Below are 16,027 nucleotides of genomic sequence, written 5' to 3'. Positions count from 1 at the left end.
ACTTAAGACACTTGACTCTAAGTACATTTCATTATATATATATATATATATATATATAATTCACCTAACTGCAATACCTCAAAGAAAATGGGCAGTCCTGCCTAACATCTAACCACTAACCATTTCCTGATGACCCCTGTTGAGCCAGTCAGTGTCTGCATATTCTCTGCTGTGTCGGTTTCCTCTGCCTGAAACAGACCCTCTCATTTTTCTACTGTTTTCAGGGTGTGTTGATCATCACATTCAGGATTTAGCCGAGAGTTTATACATGGCTTGCATGTGCTGCAGTATATGTCCGGAAGTGTCTATGAAATCGAAGTTGAGGCCAAAGGCTTAACTGAGCTCAAGTTAAGCATCTTTAACCGCAGCATTTCATAGTTATATTTCCTCCTGCATCACCAGAACTCACTGTCAGGCCTACACGCTGCTGATGATGTGACATTTGACTATTGAGATTGTGGCCACCAGATTGTCCCAGTACAATCCTTCCTGTTATGGTTGTCAGTCTGTGGACTGACAGTTGGGCACTGTGTCTGTCTTCTTTACCCACAGTTTTGTACCTAGTCACATTGTTACCTAACAGTAACCCTTTCAGGCATCAGCATCTTTATTAACATCTACAAAACAAGTGATTTTTTTTCTCTTGCTCTTTCCACATTTGTTGAGCAGTATTCTGTAAGGAAGAATTTTCCTTCATTAGCTGTAGATGCATTAGAAGAAAGATTATGCTTAGCTCCTTTCCACTAATTAACCAGTTTAGAAGTTTCCTGTGTTATCTGTGGTGATGAAAGATGAGTCTGCATTAGTCGGTTACAGACACCGTCTCTGCGAACCTCCTGGCATTGCGTCCCCGTCTCTGGGTGATTTGTTGCCTTCTCATACACGTATCTCAAGCTCGTCCTACACTTCCATTGCCCCAAACTTGGATGGAAACAGCTCTTCCGAAACTCCTGGCTCCTTCTTATAAGTAGCTATGTAGAAACAAGATCTGGGCACTAACACACTCCTTACAACTGGAGTGGGGTTAGCGAGAAATCCTGTTTTCACTCATTTCCTCAGTTACATAGTATCCAAGTGTGCAGTGAGGCTTGCAGTTTTACCAATGGGGTAACTGGAACAAACCACCAGACCTTAAACAGCAAAGTAAATTGAAGAATGCACACGGAAAGGAACAACTATGACCATAAAAGGTCTGGTGCAAGGTCATCCGCCATTTGTTCAGGGGGAATGGAGTTTGTCAGTTAATCTGGCAGTGGGTTAAGCATAGGGCAGTTGTGAAAGCAAGCAGATAGATGCTAGCTGCCACACTGTAACAACTGTATCTCAATAGCTTTATAAGCTAGTAACTTCTGTCTCATGTACTTGTGGTTCTGGTGTGAACCAAGAGCTTCACAGGTTAAGCTAATGGTCTACCGCTGAGCTACACTATCAGATCCCTTCTCCCTCCCTCACCCCCCTCTCTCGTGTGTGTGTGTGTGTGTGTGTGTTTGTGTCTGCCTATGTGTGTGTGTGATTAATTTGTGTATATGTTGATATATACTCATAGGTGTGTGCAGGCCAAAGTTCAGTGTTGGATGTTTCTTTCTCTCAGTCGTTCTCCACCTTTTTTTAATTTACCTTTTTTTTACACGTATGAGTATCTTGTGTGCTTGTGCATCTGTGCACTGTATCCGCGCAGCCCTTGCAGTGGTCAGAAGAGAGCATCAGATTCCCCTGGAACTGCAGTTACAGATGGTTGTCAGCCACTGTGTGGGTTCTGGGAATGGAACCCCGGTCCTGTGGTAGATCAGCCAGTGCCCTTAACCACTAAACCATCTCTCCAGCCCTCCACTCTATTTACTGAGTCTGTGTCTTTCCACTGAACTTAAAACTCACAGATGCCCCTTGACTGGCTGAACAAGTGTGTCTAACTCCTCAGCACCAGCCAGTGCTCCGGCTGAGGATGTGAACTCAGGTCCTCACGGATGCACAGCAGGCCATCTCTCCAGCCCTGCATGACAGTTCTTAACCTAGGTCTCTGGGGATCTGTTGGATGCAAACATAAGCCATGTTTTGTCTGTCTGAGGCAGGGTCTCTCTGTGTAGCCTGGACTGGAACTCATTATCCCCATGCATCAGTCTCCACCATGTACCATCAACAGGCTTAGCAATCACTTTGGTTTCGGTTGACTGAGCTTTAGTATTTAAGCCTTTAAGGTTTACTTATTCGTTCTTGTGTCTGCTCCATACATACATACACCTGTAAGTGAAATTTGCATCCTCCGTGTTGCTCTTGCCAGGGATCTATATCTCACTATGTTTGTCCACTGAACACTAGAACCATTAAAAATACCAGGCATGTGCACTTTGGTGATACATATAAAGGGTACGGAAGGGAAAGGTGAGTCTACGTGTTGAAGTGTCTGTCATTTTATAGATCCAATGACTTTGTCTTGTGTCAAATTGACCTGAAACTAGCCAGGACACCATACAGTTTATGATTTGAAGTACTTCACAATTTTAAAACACATTCACACACACATGAGCACACACTTATTTCCTCTTAGCGGTTCCCAAAATTGGTACCCCAGTACCCAGAAGAGCACTAACAGAAGGAACTGCTGAGATCATCACACGGTGAAGAAAAGAACCGTGTTAATTTCGTGAAAACTAGGTCCAATCCTCCTGAGACCTAGCTGCTAAGACGAGGGCTAGCCATTTCTTCTCTCCCAGGCTGGACATGGAGCTGTAGAGAGATGGAAAGGGGAAGGCCAAACGCTCCGGCTGAAGTGCTGAAGTGGAAGGCTAGTGGGAGCTTGGTCATAGTTCTCGTCTCTGTCTGTCCAGAGAGGCAGGCTGGGAACGCTTGTTCCTTTTCACATCCGCTTACCCGAACTGCCAGAAAGAAGTGCCTCGTGCCTCTTCCATGTTAAGATTTGGCGAACATCTGCTGGGGTAGCAAATGAGGCTAAAGGGATTTTTACATTTTAAATGATCGGAGGGGATAAATAACTCATGACGTAAGAGAAGTGTGTGAGGCTCGACAATGAGTTCCTGGCCAGCCCCATCTACACAGTGAGGAGTTCCGGGCCAGCCAGGGCTACCAGTGAGACCCTGGAGAGAAGAAGGGGGGGGGGGACTTTGATGGTGGCAGGAAATGGAAATGAGCTCATCAGGAGAGCTATGAAAAGTACCCAGGATGATACGTGGAAGAGAAAAGTACCCAGAAATCGCCCTGAAGCTCAGATGGAGGCCAGGGTAGTAGTGCTGAGGAGAGCTCTGGGCATCCCACAGTCTGTCCTGTGTCAGGGATGCTGCCTGCTAGGAAATGGGTGGAGAACAGGAGTAGATATCCCCTTCGAGTGGCTGCAGCTCACCGTGTCTGCCAGCCTTGCCAAAGTTAACCGTGGGCTCAAGCTTCACTGTGGGCACACAGTCTTGACATCCTTTCCTCCCTCTAAGTCAGCCCTTCAGAGTCTACAAGGAACACAACTTCTTGGATGTGAGCCCCTTTTGCTATTTTTGTGTGCCCTCTACCTTTCTCCAACCAGGTCTCACTCACCAGCCCATGGAGACCGCCTCCTGTCAGAGGCTGGGAAATGACAACCAACCCCCATTTCCAACGTCACTCAAAACCCCTGAGCTAGAGACTTCCTTCCCAAACCTGGCAATAGGCAGGGATAACCAAGGCCTTAAAGACCCCAGCAACCCAGCCTCAGTTGCAAGGGCTGCTGGGATGCTTGGGAGGTCGAGAATGGAGTTGTGGGAAATGTGGTCCAACCTGCGTGGCGCCACTGTCTCAACTTCCTCAACCTTTATCCCTAATGAGTGGCGTCGGCCCTGGCGAACCCCGTGTCCGCTTTTGTTAGTGCCCACCACAAACTTACCAGCAGACCGTAATCCAAGCATTTGGAAGGCTGTGGCAGGAGTATTACAGTGAGTTCAAGACCAACTGAGATTATGGAATAAGACCCGTTCTCAAAGTCTGGGAAATGGCTCAGCAGTTAAGAGCACAGGCTGGTTGTTTTTCCAGAAGACTCCAGTTTGATTCCCAGACTGTACATAGTTTGTACAGTATAGTAACTCGCAACTACTTGTAACTCCAGTTCCAGGGCATCCAGCGCCCTCTTCTGGCTTCACTCGAGGTGAGCAGCAACGTGCAGACAAAACACACATATAGACAAGAAAAGAAAAAATTTAAAGGTTATATGCGAGACGGTTGAGCCCTTTCAGGGCAAGCTGCAGAAATGCCAAATGGACAGTGGAGCACTATCTGTCACGTATGATGAGGCCCTGGGTTCATCAGGACAGACTTGTGAACCAGTGTCTGTTCCCTTCCAGCCACACACAGTCAGCCCACTTACCTGACACTGGTCCTTCAGTGCAAGAGAACTCCTAGAGTGAGACATTTTCATCTATTCTATAACAAAAACAATAAATCTATCACTTGACTCTCTGTGTGTGTGTGTGTGTGTGTTGTTTGAAACAGAGTCTCATTATGCCTTCACCTTCATTTATAAGTGCAAGTTTCTTCCCTGTTTAGAAGCATTATAACGAATTCAACCAACTCTTCAGTTATAGACAACTAGAGAATTTCCTAAAGAAACCAGCAAAGGAGGGAAAACAGAGGAGGTGAGACATAGGAAACAAGGTAGCTTTGAACCCAAACACATCTGTAATCCTGTTAGATACATTTGTATCACTTCCGCGGCTTCCAATCCACCACTTTACCTGGAAGTCAAAGTATATTCTTTGCAAACAGATTTTTTTTAAGCCAGTCTGATGCAGAGTACGGTGGCTCCTGTCTACAAAGTCCAGGTCATCACTCCGGATGGCAATCTTCCTGCTCCCGCCTTCTATGTGCGTGGACTATAATACCCTGAAATGAGTGAAACCAAGAGCAGGAAAGCAGATGAGATTGCACTCAACAATCCCTTTTCCTGCAAGAGACGAGGGCTTAAAGGAACCTGTTAAGACAGATGTGATCTCTCTGAAGCTGGGTGGGGGAGCACTTCTCACACACTAGCCCTGCACAACAGGGCTTGACAGCCCAGGACGCCATGCCTGAGAGTGACCCTGTAAAGTGAAGCATAGATCAGGGGTCAGCTGGGATTCGTGGGAACCACCAGGCGAACACCCGTTCCCCACACACAAGAACTATAGTACACCAAGGCTGCTGTTAGGGCCAAGGGCTCCCCGCACAGCACCGAGTTGAGCGGAAGGGAGTGCAGAGAGACCGGAGCATTTTATACACATGCTCAGCAAAACTCATCCGAAAGGTCTCAACTCCGCGGTGGCCACCATCACCCCAGATCCGATTCTTTAGATTTGAACTGGAATTGCAAACATCTTGATCCACGGGCATCAGAAACAGACTGTGTGCCCCAGTGGGCACAGCTTGAGCATATATGACTTCAAAGCCTGCCTCCACAATGGCACACTTCCTCCAAGGCCGCACCTACTCCAACAAAGCCACACCTCCTAATAGTGCCACTCCTTATGGCCGAGCATTTAAATACATGAGTCTATAGGGGCCAGTAGGTAGCCAGACTGGCTACTTTGTGGGTTCTTCTTTCTTCTTGCTTTCTCTACCCTTATTCCACCCTTCCAACTCCCTAGCAGTAGGAGATAGAGGGGAGAAAAAAAATCCCCAAATAAAGTAGGGTAGGAAAAGGGGCGAAGCTAGTGTTAGACTACATCCTGCTGATTCGAGGCATCGAGTTCTTTGGGGGCAAGTTTGATCTTCGCCGTCAGAATATCTAACTTTTTTTTGTTGTTCCTTGCTCATGACCACTTAACAAACTGAAACCAGCACCAACTCTGCCTCTCGGGGCCCAGCATTTATATACCCTCTGAAGAGTTCCCAGAATTCCAAACATCACACACTTGTAGAAACTCTCGGCAACAACAAAAAAAAAAAACACACACCGCTGCTAGAGCACAAGGCAAATCACAATCAGCTGCTTTGGACAATCTGAAGCAGCTCCATATCCTGCACCTGAGATTAAAACAAAGAATATTCTTATAACATTTCCCTGATGAACAGAGATGTAAAAATTCTTTTTTTTTTTTTTTTTTTTTTGCTCTAGTTTGCTTGTTTGACTGATTGTCTTACTGAGGGTTGAACCTAAGTCGTCATGCATGTGAGGCAAGCAATGTACCCCTAATCTAAAGCCTCAGTCCTACAGGGCAAAATTCTAAGCAAAATACTTATAAATCAAATTCAAGTATATATCAAAGCTGCTGGAGAAATGGCTCTGCGGTTAAGAGCACTGTTGGCTCTCATTCCTGAGTTCAATTCCCAGCACCCACATTGGCGGTTTACAACCATCTGTAACTCCAGTTACAGAGCACATGATGCCCTATTCCAGCTACCAGAAACACCAGACATGCATATCGCCTGCATCTACTCCGCCCTCATCCTGCACGACGAGGTGACCATCACAGAGGATAAGATCAATGCCCTCATTAAAGCCTCCGGTGTCCGTGTTGAACCTTTCTGGCCTGGCTTGTTTGCAAAGGCTCTGGCCAATGTCAACATTGGGAGCCTCGTCTGCAATGTAGGGGCTGGTGGGCCTGCTCCCGCAGCAGGAGCCGCGCCTGCTGGTGGTCCTGCTCCATCTGCTGCCGCTGCCCCAGCTGAGGAGAAGAAAGTGGAAGCAAAGAAGGAAGAACCCAAGGAATCTGAAGATGACATGGGCTTTGGTCTTTTTCACTAAACTGCTTTGTTAACATGTCCAATAAAGAGCTGAAACTGTATTTTTTAAAAAAAAGCATTCATGGAGATCATATTGACTTTTTTTCTAGAGATGCAGGGATGATTCTCTGCAATAAATATAACACTGTATAAATAGGACTCAAGGGCTAAACTTCCATGATAATCTCAATAGATGCAGAAAATGCTTTTGACAAAACCCAGCATCCCTTCATTGAAATCACTGAAATCCTTGAAAACACTGGGAACATACCTCTAGACAGCTAAGGCTATATGTGATAATTTTACAGGCAGCACTTATATTAAGTTGGGGGGACTAAGTCCCCCAATCAGCAGGACGTAGTCTAACAATAGCTTTGCCCCTTTTCCTATTCTACTTTATTTGGGGATTTGCTTCTCTCTCCTCTCTATAGAAAAGTCATGGTGTCTACCGTCTCCACTCACCTTCAATACAGTACAGGAAGTCTTAGCTACAACAGTGAGAAGGAGAAGCAAACAGAAGAGCTACAAGTAAAAAGTATCCTTACTTACAGATTACAGAATCTATATATAATAGACATATAATTTATATTCTATATATAATAAAGAAAACGTTCCAAAAAAAAAAAAAAAAAAAAAAACCTTGGTATTGACAAAAACGTTCGGCCAAGTGGTAGGCTATGAAAAGAAAGTCGTAGCCAGGACTTGAGAAAAGAACACTGTCTGCTTTTCCTGAGGTCCTGAGTTCAGTTCCCAGCAACCACATGGTGGCTCACAACCATCTGTAATGGGAACTGATGCCCTCTGCTGGCATGTGGGCATACATGCAGAAGAGCACTCAGACACACCAAATAAAATCTTTTTGAAAAGAAAAAGAGGAGAAGAAGAAAATTGTAGCCGTCCTATAAACCAACAATAAATAGGCTGAGAAAGAAATCATAGGAACTCCCCATTCACAACGGCCTCGGTGTAAGAGAACCCTTTGAAGTAACCCTAACAAAGGGAACAAAAGACTTCTGTAATGAGAACTTCAAAGCGAGAGAGAAATTGAAGAAGACAATATAGAGCGGAAAGACCTCCCATGCTCACAGATCAGACTGGAAGAAACAGTATTATAGCAATCTTTAGATCAGTGCAATCCTAACCAAAGTTCCAACTTTGTTCTTCCCAAAAAGCAGGGGAGAAATATCTTAGAATTCATCTAGAAGCACAAAAGATCTTGGCTAGCTAGCTAAAGCAAACCGAAGCAAGGGGTGGAGTGGGGACAGAGGGCTGATGGTGTCACCATGCCTAATTTCAGGTTATATTTACAGCCCTAGGAACCAAGCGCACGGTGCTGGCTCAATGGCAGACATGTTGGCTGGTGGGACAGGATAGAAGATTCATATATAAACCCCATGCAGCTTCAGCTACCCGAGTTTTTCTTTTTTTCGCATGCTTGCTAGAGAAGGGCATTCTTAAAAGCTGCTGGAAAACCTGCAGAGCTCCATGTAGAAGGATGAGACCAGGGCCTTACCTCTCAACCTACACAAAAATCAACTGCAAATAGATCAAAACGTTAACATAAGACTTGAACCTCTAAAGGAGAAAAGTGAATAAAGCACTCAGGATGTCGGCATCGGTAAGGCATATTTTCTGAATAGGATTGCAGTTGCTCAGGAAACAAAGCCAGGAGTTGACAAAAGGGACCTCATAGAATTGAACAGATTCTATATAGCAAAGGAAACCAGTAATCCAGGTAAGACACAGCCTACGGAACAGAACATCCTGCTAGCTACGCACTCAAAAAAGATTAATATCCAGAATATCAAATAACTCAGAAAAATTAAGCAACGAGGGCTAGAGAGACTCTCTCCAGCGGATAACAGCACTTACTGACCTTGTGAAGGACCTGAGTTTAGTTCCCAGCACCTTGTTGGGCAGCTCACAAGTACCCATAACTCCACCTCCAGGAGACCTGATGCCCTCTGACCTTGGCAAGAAACTTCACTCTCATGTGCAAACGCACACAAAGATACACCCACATCAATATAATTAGAATTTTTTAAACCTAAAAAAAAAAGAAAGAAAAACTAAGCAATATGTAAAATAAATAAGCCGGTAAAACTGGTCTACAGAACCAAACAAAGAGTTCTCAGAAGATGTACAAATGGCCAGTACATATTCTTTATGGTGTTTAACACCCATAGCTATTGGGGGGGACTTAAATTAATATTATTTTGGGATTCTGTTTCACCCTGTGACCCAGATATTATGCCCCTGACATCTACTCAGGGTATAAAGTAGGACTCTATTCTACTATAGAGATACTCGCACATCAATGTTTATTACTGTTCTAGTCACAATAGCAAGGAAATGAAATCAGCCTAGATGTCCATCAACAGATGAACGGATAATAGAAAAGTGGTTCGTACTCACAATGGAATTTTATTCAGCCATAACTAAAAATAGAATTATGAAACCTACAGTTTCATGGACCTGGGAAATATTTTATTAAGTGAGATAACCCAGATCTAGAAAGACGAATGTCACATGTTCTCATATTTAAGCCTAGCTTCTCACTTTTATGTGACACTCTGTGACCATGAGTGTGTACGGAGGCAAGAATATCAAAGAGGTGTTTATGAGGGGGAAGAGAGGCTTCTGGGAACTCTCTTAGAACACATCATATGAAGGTGGAAGAAACAGTGTTAGGAGCAGGAAGGGTGAGGGTAAGAGCTAGCCAACGCTAAGTATATGTGTGAGAAGCAATAATATTTTTAAGACAATTAAAAATAAAATTGAGGGACCAGAGAGATGGCTCAGTGGTTAAGAGCACTGACTGCTCTTCCAGAGGTCCTGAGTTCAATTATTGTTATTGTTGTAATGCTAAATAAATATGATGTAATTCTCAGATTGCCTTCTAAATATCTGTGGTTATACTTAAAGAATGAGAGGAAGAAAGAGGACAGGGATTAAGAAATGGGTATTCTGGCTAAACTGACTGTATTGGTTTCTGTTCTATTGCTATAAAGTGATACTATATTAGTAAGAGTTCTCTAGAGGAACAGAATTGATAGAATGAAGGGGATCTATTATATGTATAAGAGGTATTTATTAGAATGGCTGTCCAACAATGGGGGTCTACCAACAGAAAGTTCAAAATTCTAGTAGCTGGTCAATCCATGATGTTAGATGTCTCCTCTTCTGTACATGCAAGAATACTGAAGAAGTTGGCGCTATTGCTGGTGTAGAAATGGACTTACCAGTGAGAGTGAGGGCAAACAGTCAAAGAGCAAAAGCTTCCGTTTTCCATGACCTTTGTAGAGACTGCCCCCAGAAAGTGTGGCCCACATTTAAGGTGTATCTTCCCACCTCAAAAGATCCAGCTTCAAGGTGGGTCTCGCCAATCCAAATAACTCAATCAAGAAAAATTCCTCACAGGTGTACCCAGCCACTTGGATTTTTAGTTAATTCCAGAGGTCATCAGGTTGACAACCAAGAATAACCATCACAGACACCATGACCAAAACAACCCCTACAAAAGAAAGCATTTAATTGGGGCCTTGCTTACAGATTTAGAGGGGTAGTCCATGAGTATTATGTCAGGAAGCAAACAGGGGTGGCATTAGAACAGTGTCTGAGAGCTCTACATCCTGATTTGTATACAGCATGCAGGGGATGGGGGGGGAGAGAGGGGGGAGGGAGGGAGGGAGGGAGGGAAGGAGGAGGAGAGAGAGGGAAGGAGGAGGGAGGGAGGGAGAGAAAGAGGGAGGGAGAGAGGGAGGGATGGAGAGAGGGAGAGAGAGAGGGAAGGAGGGAGGGAGAGAGAGAGAGAGAGATAGAGAGAGAGAGAGAGAGAGGAAGGGTGGGAGGGAGGAAAGGAGGGAGGGAGGGAGGGAGAGAGAAAGGGAAGGGGGAGGGAGGGAGGGAGAGAGAGAGAGGGAGGGAGGGAGAGAGAGGGAGGGAGAGAGGGGGAGGGAGGGAGGGAGAGAGAGAGGGAGGGAGAGAGGGAGGGATGGAGGGAGAGGGAGGGAGGGAGAGGGAGAAAGAGAGGGAGGGATGGAGGGAGAGGGAAGGAGGGAGGGAGGGAGAGAGAGGGAGAGGGAGAGGGAGAGGGAGAGAGAGAGAGAGAGAGAGAGAGAGACCCAATGACATAACATACCTCCTCCAATGAGGTCATATGTACTCCAGAAAGGTCACACCTCCTAATCCTTTCCAAACAGTTCCATTATCGAGAAACCAAACATTCAAAAATATGAACCTATGGGGGCCATTCTCCTTCAAACCATCACACTGACCCAAGACGATTTTTGTTGAAGACAGGTTAGGGTAGCCAGGCATTATCACTTGAAGGGAACTTGATTAGCTGTCAAGAGTGATCACATATAAAGTAGCTTTAGTGCTCAGTGGCAAAGTGCTGATCAGGCATAGTCAAGGCCCAGGTTTCCACCTTCAGCACCATACACACCAAAAAGAGTAGGAAGTCAGTTCTTGTTAAAGTGGCAGGGTTTTGATAAAAATGAATTAACAAGTGTGTGTGTGTGTGTGTGTGTGTGTGTGTGTGTGTGTGTGTGTACCTCGAAGCTTCAGTGCCTAAAGTCTTGACAAACACAGAGCATTTGTCAAATTGAAGGAATTCTGTGGTCAGTGCTAATTTGTGTAATTACTGTTGTCTTAAGCGTGGTTCTGTTGCTGTGAGGAAATCTTGAGATCTCTCACTTAGTTCTGTTTTGGAACTGTAGCACCCCTCTCTCTCTCAGGCTGGCGCCACACTTGGTCTGCAGCTCTCCTTGGCAGGTATTCCATGACAGGCATCTCCAACACCCTGGAGTCTCCAACGCCACCCAGGCCTTGCTTGTACATCTTCATGAAATGGCCTCTCTAGGGCTCCACACAGAGACACCTTGACACACCCTTGGCCTCAGAGGTTTTCCTGAGCTATGGAGGGAGAGTCCACGACCCCTTTCTTGTATCCTTGACTCTAAAGCCAGAACCAGGTAGCCAAAACTACCAAGTTCTGCTGTTTGTTGGGGTTGGAACTTGGCCCCCAGTTCAGTTACATCTGCATCAGCTTTGTCTTGCCGGTGGTTTCCTTCAGTGCTCAGGCTTCCCTTTAATTCTTTCCACGCGTTGGAATATTAGCCGGGTCTTCCCTGGGCCACTGCTCCCTTTATTCTATTTAGCATCAGGATTTTCTTCAAACTTTTCGTCTTCTTGATCACTAGACTTCGCTCATGACACTTCCTGGCGCTCCTCTTCTCCTCAAACTGTACTTCCTGTATGTCTCCTCGCCCCCACATGTTCCCTTTCCTTATAGATCTTCAAGAAGTAACGACTTATAGCCACAGGGCAGAGCCAAGAAGACTAGGCTCTTTCCTTTGCCAATACCATTCATCCAAAACTCTTCAATTTAGCCTAAGGCAGATTTTTTTTTTTTTTAGGACAAGGACAAAAAGCCGTCACATTCTTTGCCAAGCTGTAACAAGAATAATCTCTAGGCCAACTGCTATAAGTCTTCCCTTCTGAAACCTCTTGAGCTGGGCTCCCACAGTTCACATCTCCCTCAGCACCACCATTTATGCTCCCACTGGCATGGCCTATTACGTCCCACTTAAAGTATCTGACCACTTTTCTAGTTCAGAGTCCCAAAGTTTACCCTATTCCTCCAACAAACAGCATAGTCAAGCTAGTCACAGCATGGTCACAGCGATACCCCAGTCACTGGTACCAACTTCAGCCTTAGTCACTGTTTTATTGCTGTGAAGAGACACCATGACCAAGGCAAATCTGATTTTAAAAATTTAACAATAATAAACAGCATTTAATTGTGGGCTTGCTTTCATGGTCATCGTGGCAGGGGCATGGTGGGAGCATGGTGGGAGTGTGGTGGAAACATGGTGGGAGCACGGTGGGAGTGTGGTGGAAACATGGTGGGAGCATGGTGAAAGCACAGTGGGAGCACGTTGGGAGCACAGTGGGAGCTCGATGGGAACATGGTGGGAGCACGGTAGGATGGTAGGAGCACGATGGTAATGTGGTGGGAGCATGGTGGGAGCATGGTGGGAGCACAGTGGGATAGTGGTGGGAGCATAGTAGGAGCGTGGTGGGAACATGGTGGGAGCACAGTGGGAGCATGGTGGGAGCACGGTGGGAGTGTGGTGGGAACATGGTGGGAGCACAGTGGGAGCGTGGTAGAAACACAGTGGGAGCATGGTGGGAGCACAGTGGGAGCACAGTGGGAGCGTGGTAGAAACACAATGGGAGCACAGTGGGAGCACAGTGGGAGCTCAATGGGAACATGGTGGGAACATGATGAGAGCACGGTAGGATGGTAGGAGCACAGTGGGAGCACAGTGGGAGCACGGTAGGATGGTAGGAGCACAGTGGGAGCACAGTGGGAACATGGCAGCACTCATGACACACTCATAGCTCTCATCTATTCATTTCATCACCTCCTGATTTATTAAGATTTATTTATTTTATATACGTGAGTGCACTTCACTGTCTTCAGACACACCAGAAGAGGGCATCGGATCCCAGTTGTGATGGTTGTGAGCCACAGTGTGGTTGCTGGGAATTGAACTCAGGACCTCTGGAGGAGCAGTCAGTGCGCTTCACAGAGCCATCTCCCCAGCCTACCTCCTGACTTTTATTTCTTCTTTTCACTGTCTTTGTTCATGTTATTTCTTATTCTACTTCTAATATGTTTTACCAGTTAATTAGGGGGAAATCTCTTTACATCCTTTTAGAATTTTACTGATCACTACTGTGTGTGTGATGTGCACATGTGGAGGTCAGAGGACAACTCTAGAGTCAGTTCTCTCCTTCTATTTACTTTGGCTCCGGAATTGAACTCAGGACGCCAGGCTTGGGTAGTGACTTGGTTCAAGGCCATGCTGACCACATACCTTGATTTGTCCTGCATGTTCTGAATGTGCTGTATGAGGTTTGCTAATCTTAAGGAATTCCACGAATAGGAGCCATCAAGTCAAAGGTCAATGTGAGTTATGTCTAAAATGTCTGGAGTCAGAGCTGACCACTGGGCAGCCCTTCCTTCTTCCATGTATGGGCTCACTGGGCACTTCCCAGCCAATACTGAAGATGTTACTAATAAGCCAAGATATTTCGATTATAACCCTCATGCTCTGTTATCTCAGTGTTCTGAAATTCCCCGTTCATCACCCATCCACGACCCCCAACACCTCACTCAGGATCAATCACTTAAAGCTTAGCTGATAATACTCTGCCTAGTGAGCCAACTGCTCCCCTGAACCTGGTTTCTCCTATGAAAAGCCCTGCCCTGAGAGCAGAGTGCCACATGCAAATTAGGCACCCGAGTGCTTTGTGGCATTAAGGCGTGCATTCAATAAACTACTTACTCTTGCTTAACTGAAATCAGTGTTTGCTGAACCCCAACAGCAGCCCAACTGAGTTGCCTCTGCTAAGACATGGTTGGCGCGGACGGGGTGAATTTATAACCCCCAAAAGATACCATTGAAGCCCTAATAATCTCCTGGGGCCTGTGAGTGAGATCTTTAGAAAGAGGGGCTTTGCAGATGCGACAGTCAAAGGTCTTCTTGATTTCAGTAAGCCTTTACCCAGCACAAGAGAGCAGAGCACAGGGTGTTGTGCCAACGAAGGAACTGGCAGGCCTTCTGGCAACTGCCGGAAACTGGAGGGAGCAGGAAAGAAGCTTGCCTCAGGGCCCCTAGAGGAAGCAGTCTTGCCATCTTCAGCACCAGAGAACCTGTTTGTGGTTCTTTTTGTTTTCTTTATAACACCCCTACTATACTAATGCCATCATTAATAAAACTGGGAAGCAAAACAGAGTTAAAGGCCGACAGCTGTTACATTACACACACCTTCTCACCCACGGGGTAGTAATGCCATTTAAGGAAACCCACTTTAACAATACGGAGTACAGCCTCCGTGGACTTAGTTAATGGGACACCTAGTGGTGGCGCTGAAACTGCACCAGCTCTTAACAATTAATGTAGACGTGTGTGTGTGTGTGTGTGTGTGTGTGTGTGTGTGTGTGTGTGTGTGTGTGTGTGTGTGTGTGCACCCCAGCCTGTATTTGTAATAGTTGACTGTTTAAGTGGAGAAATCAGAAGTAAATATGACGAATGTTAACCTCCGCTAGTGCGTGTGACAGGCGTGTAGGTGTTGTGTTTCCTGAAGGTTTGGGAATGAGTGAAATACTCTATAATCAAAATTATTCAAACAGAATAAAGAAGCGGCTCACCCAGGGCGAGTGTTTTAATTCATTCTGTGGAATTTCTTCTGATAACAGTTCTCAGGTGGTGTTGCTGCCAAGAGTCTGTAATGATTCGGAATGAAGCTCATTATTCTGTATGCTAACTATAAAAAAAAAAAAAAAAGTAAAGGGAGGGAAGGCTGGGATTGGTGCTCATCCCTGTAACCGTGGCACTTGAGAAGCTGAGACAAGAAGGTGTTGGCTTTAAGCTCCAGGCCTATCTTCGAAAACAAAACAAAGCCAGAAATATGCAGTAATTGTGTGTGTGTGTGTGTGTGTGTGTGTGTGTGTGTGTGTGTGTGTGTGATCTTAAGAATACTGTGCAGATGGCTGTCCTCTGAGAGGCTCTACCAGCAGCTGGTTGACATAGATGCAGATACTCACAGCCAAACATCAGACTGAAGTCGAGGACCCTATGGAAAAATTATGGGAAGGATTGAAGGAGCTGAAGGGGATGGCAACTCCATAGGAAGACCAACAGTATCAACTAACCTGAACCCTTGGCAACTCCCAGAGACTAAGCCACCAACTGAAGAGCATACAGGGGCTGGCCTAAGGTCCCTGGCACATATGTAGCAGAGGACTGCCTTGTCTGACCTTGCTAGTAAAGGAGGTGCCTAATCCTGTAGAAACTTGAGGCCCAGGGAAGGGGAATCTTGGGGGTAGGGGGAGCACCCTCTCAGAGCCAAACGGGAGGGAATGAGATTAAGAACTGTGGGAGGGTGGACCGGAAGTAGGGCCAATGTGTGGAATGTAAGTAAATAAAATAATTATTTTTAAAAAAACGAATGAATACCATGCAGAGGTTCCAGAAGGGTCACACTGTTGACAATCCTCGCCACCATGTAGTGACACATTATCATTCCCTGTAAGAAGGCTCATGCACACCCGACACTCCCCAGCTGTGGGCCACTGATCTGCTTTCTGTCTGTGGGTTTAGCTGCTCTGTGATATTTCTTTTTTTTTAAGTTTATTTATTTATTTTATGTATATGAGCACACTGCCGCTGCCTTCAGACACACCAGAAGAGGGCATCAGATCCCATTACAGATGGTTGTGAGCCACCATGTGGTTGCTGGGGTTTGAACTCAGGACCCCTGGAAGAGCAGTCAGTGC

The 16,027-nt window shown here is 45.7% G+C and overlaps 1 protein-coding gene across 1 annotated transcript; it reads left to right on the top strand.

Moving 5' to 3' along the window:
• Window positions 1–6,367: 6,367 nt before the first annotated feature.
• LOC308426352 (large ribosomal subunit protein P1-like) lies at window positions 6,368–6,697 on the top strand (the record flags this gene model as incomplete). The annotated part of the gene is made up of 1 exon (XM_080924071.1): window positions 6,368–6,697. The coding sequence occupies one exon, from the start codon at window positions 6,368–6,370 to the stop codon at window positions 6,695–6,697; it is 330 nt and encodes a 109-aa protein (XP_080780197.1).
• Between the last annotated feature and the right edge of the window lie 9,330 nt (window positions 6,698–16,027).

Source organism: Micromys minutus (genome assembly GCF_963924665.1).
Source record: "Micromys minutus genome assembly, chromosome: 10".
NCBI classification, from domain to species: domain Eukaryota; kingdom Metazoa; phylum Chordata; class Mammalia; order Rodentia; family Muridae; genus Micromys; species Micromys minutus.
This window is presented reverse-complemented; position numbering and strand designations above follow the sequence as displayed.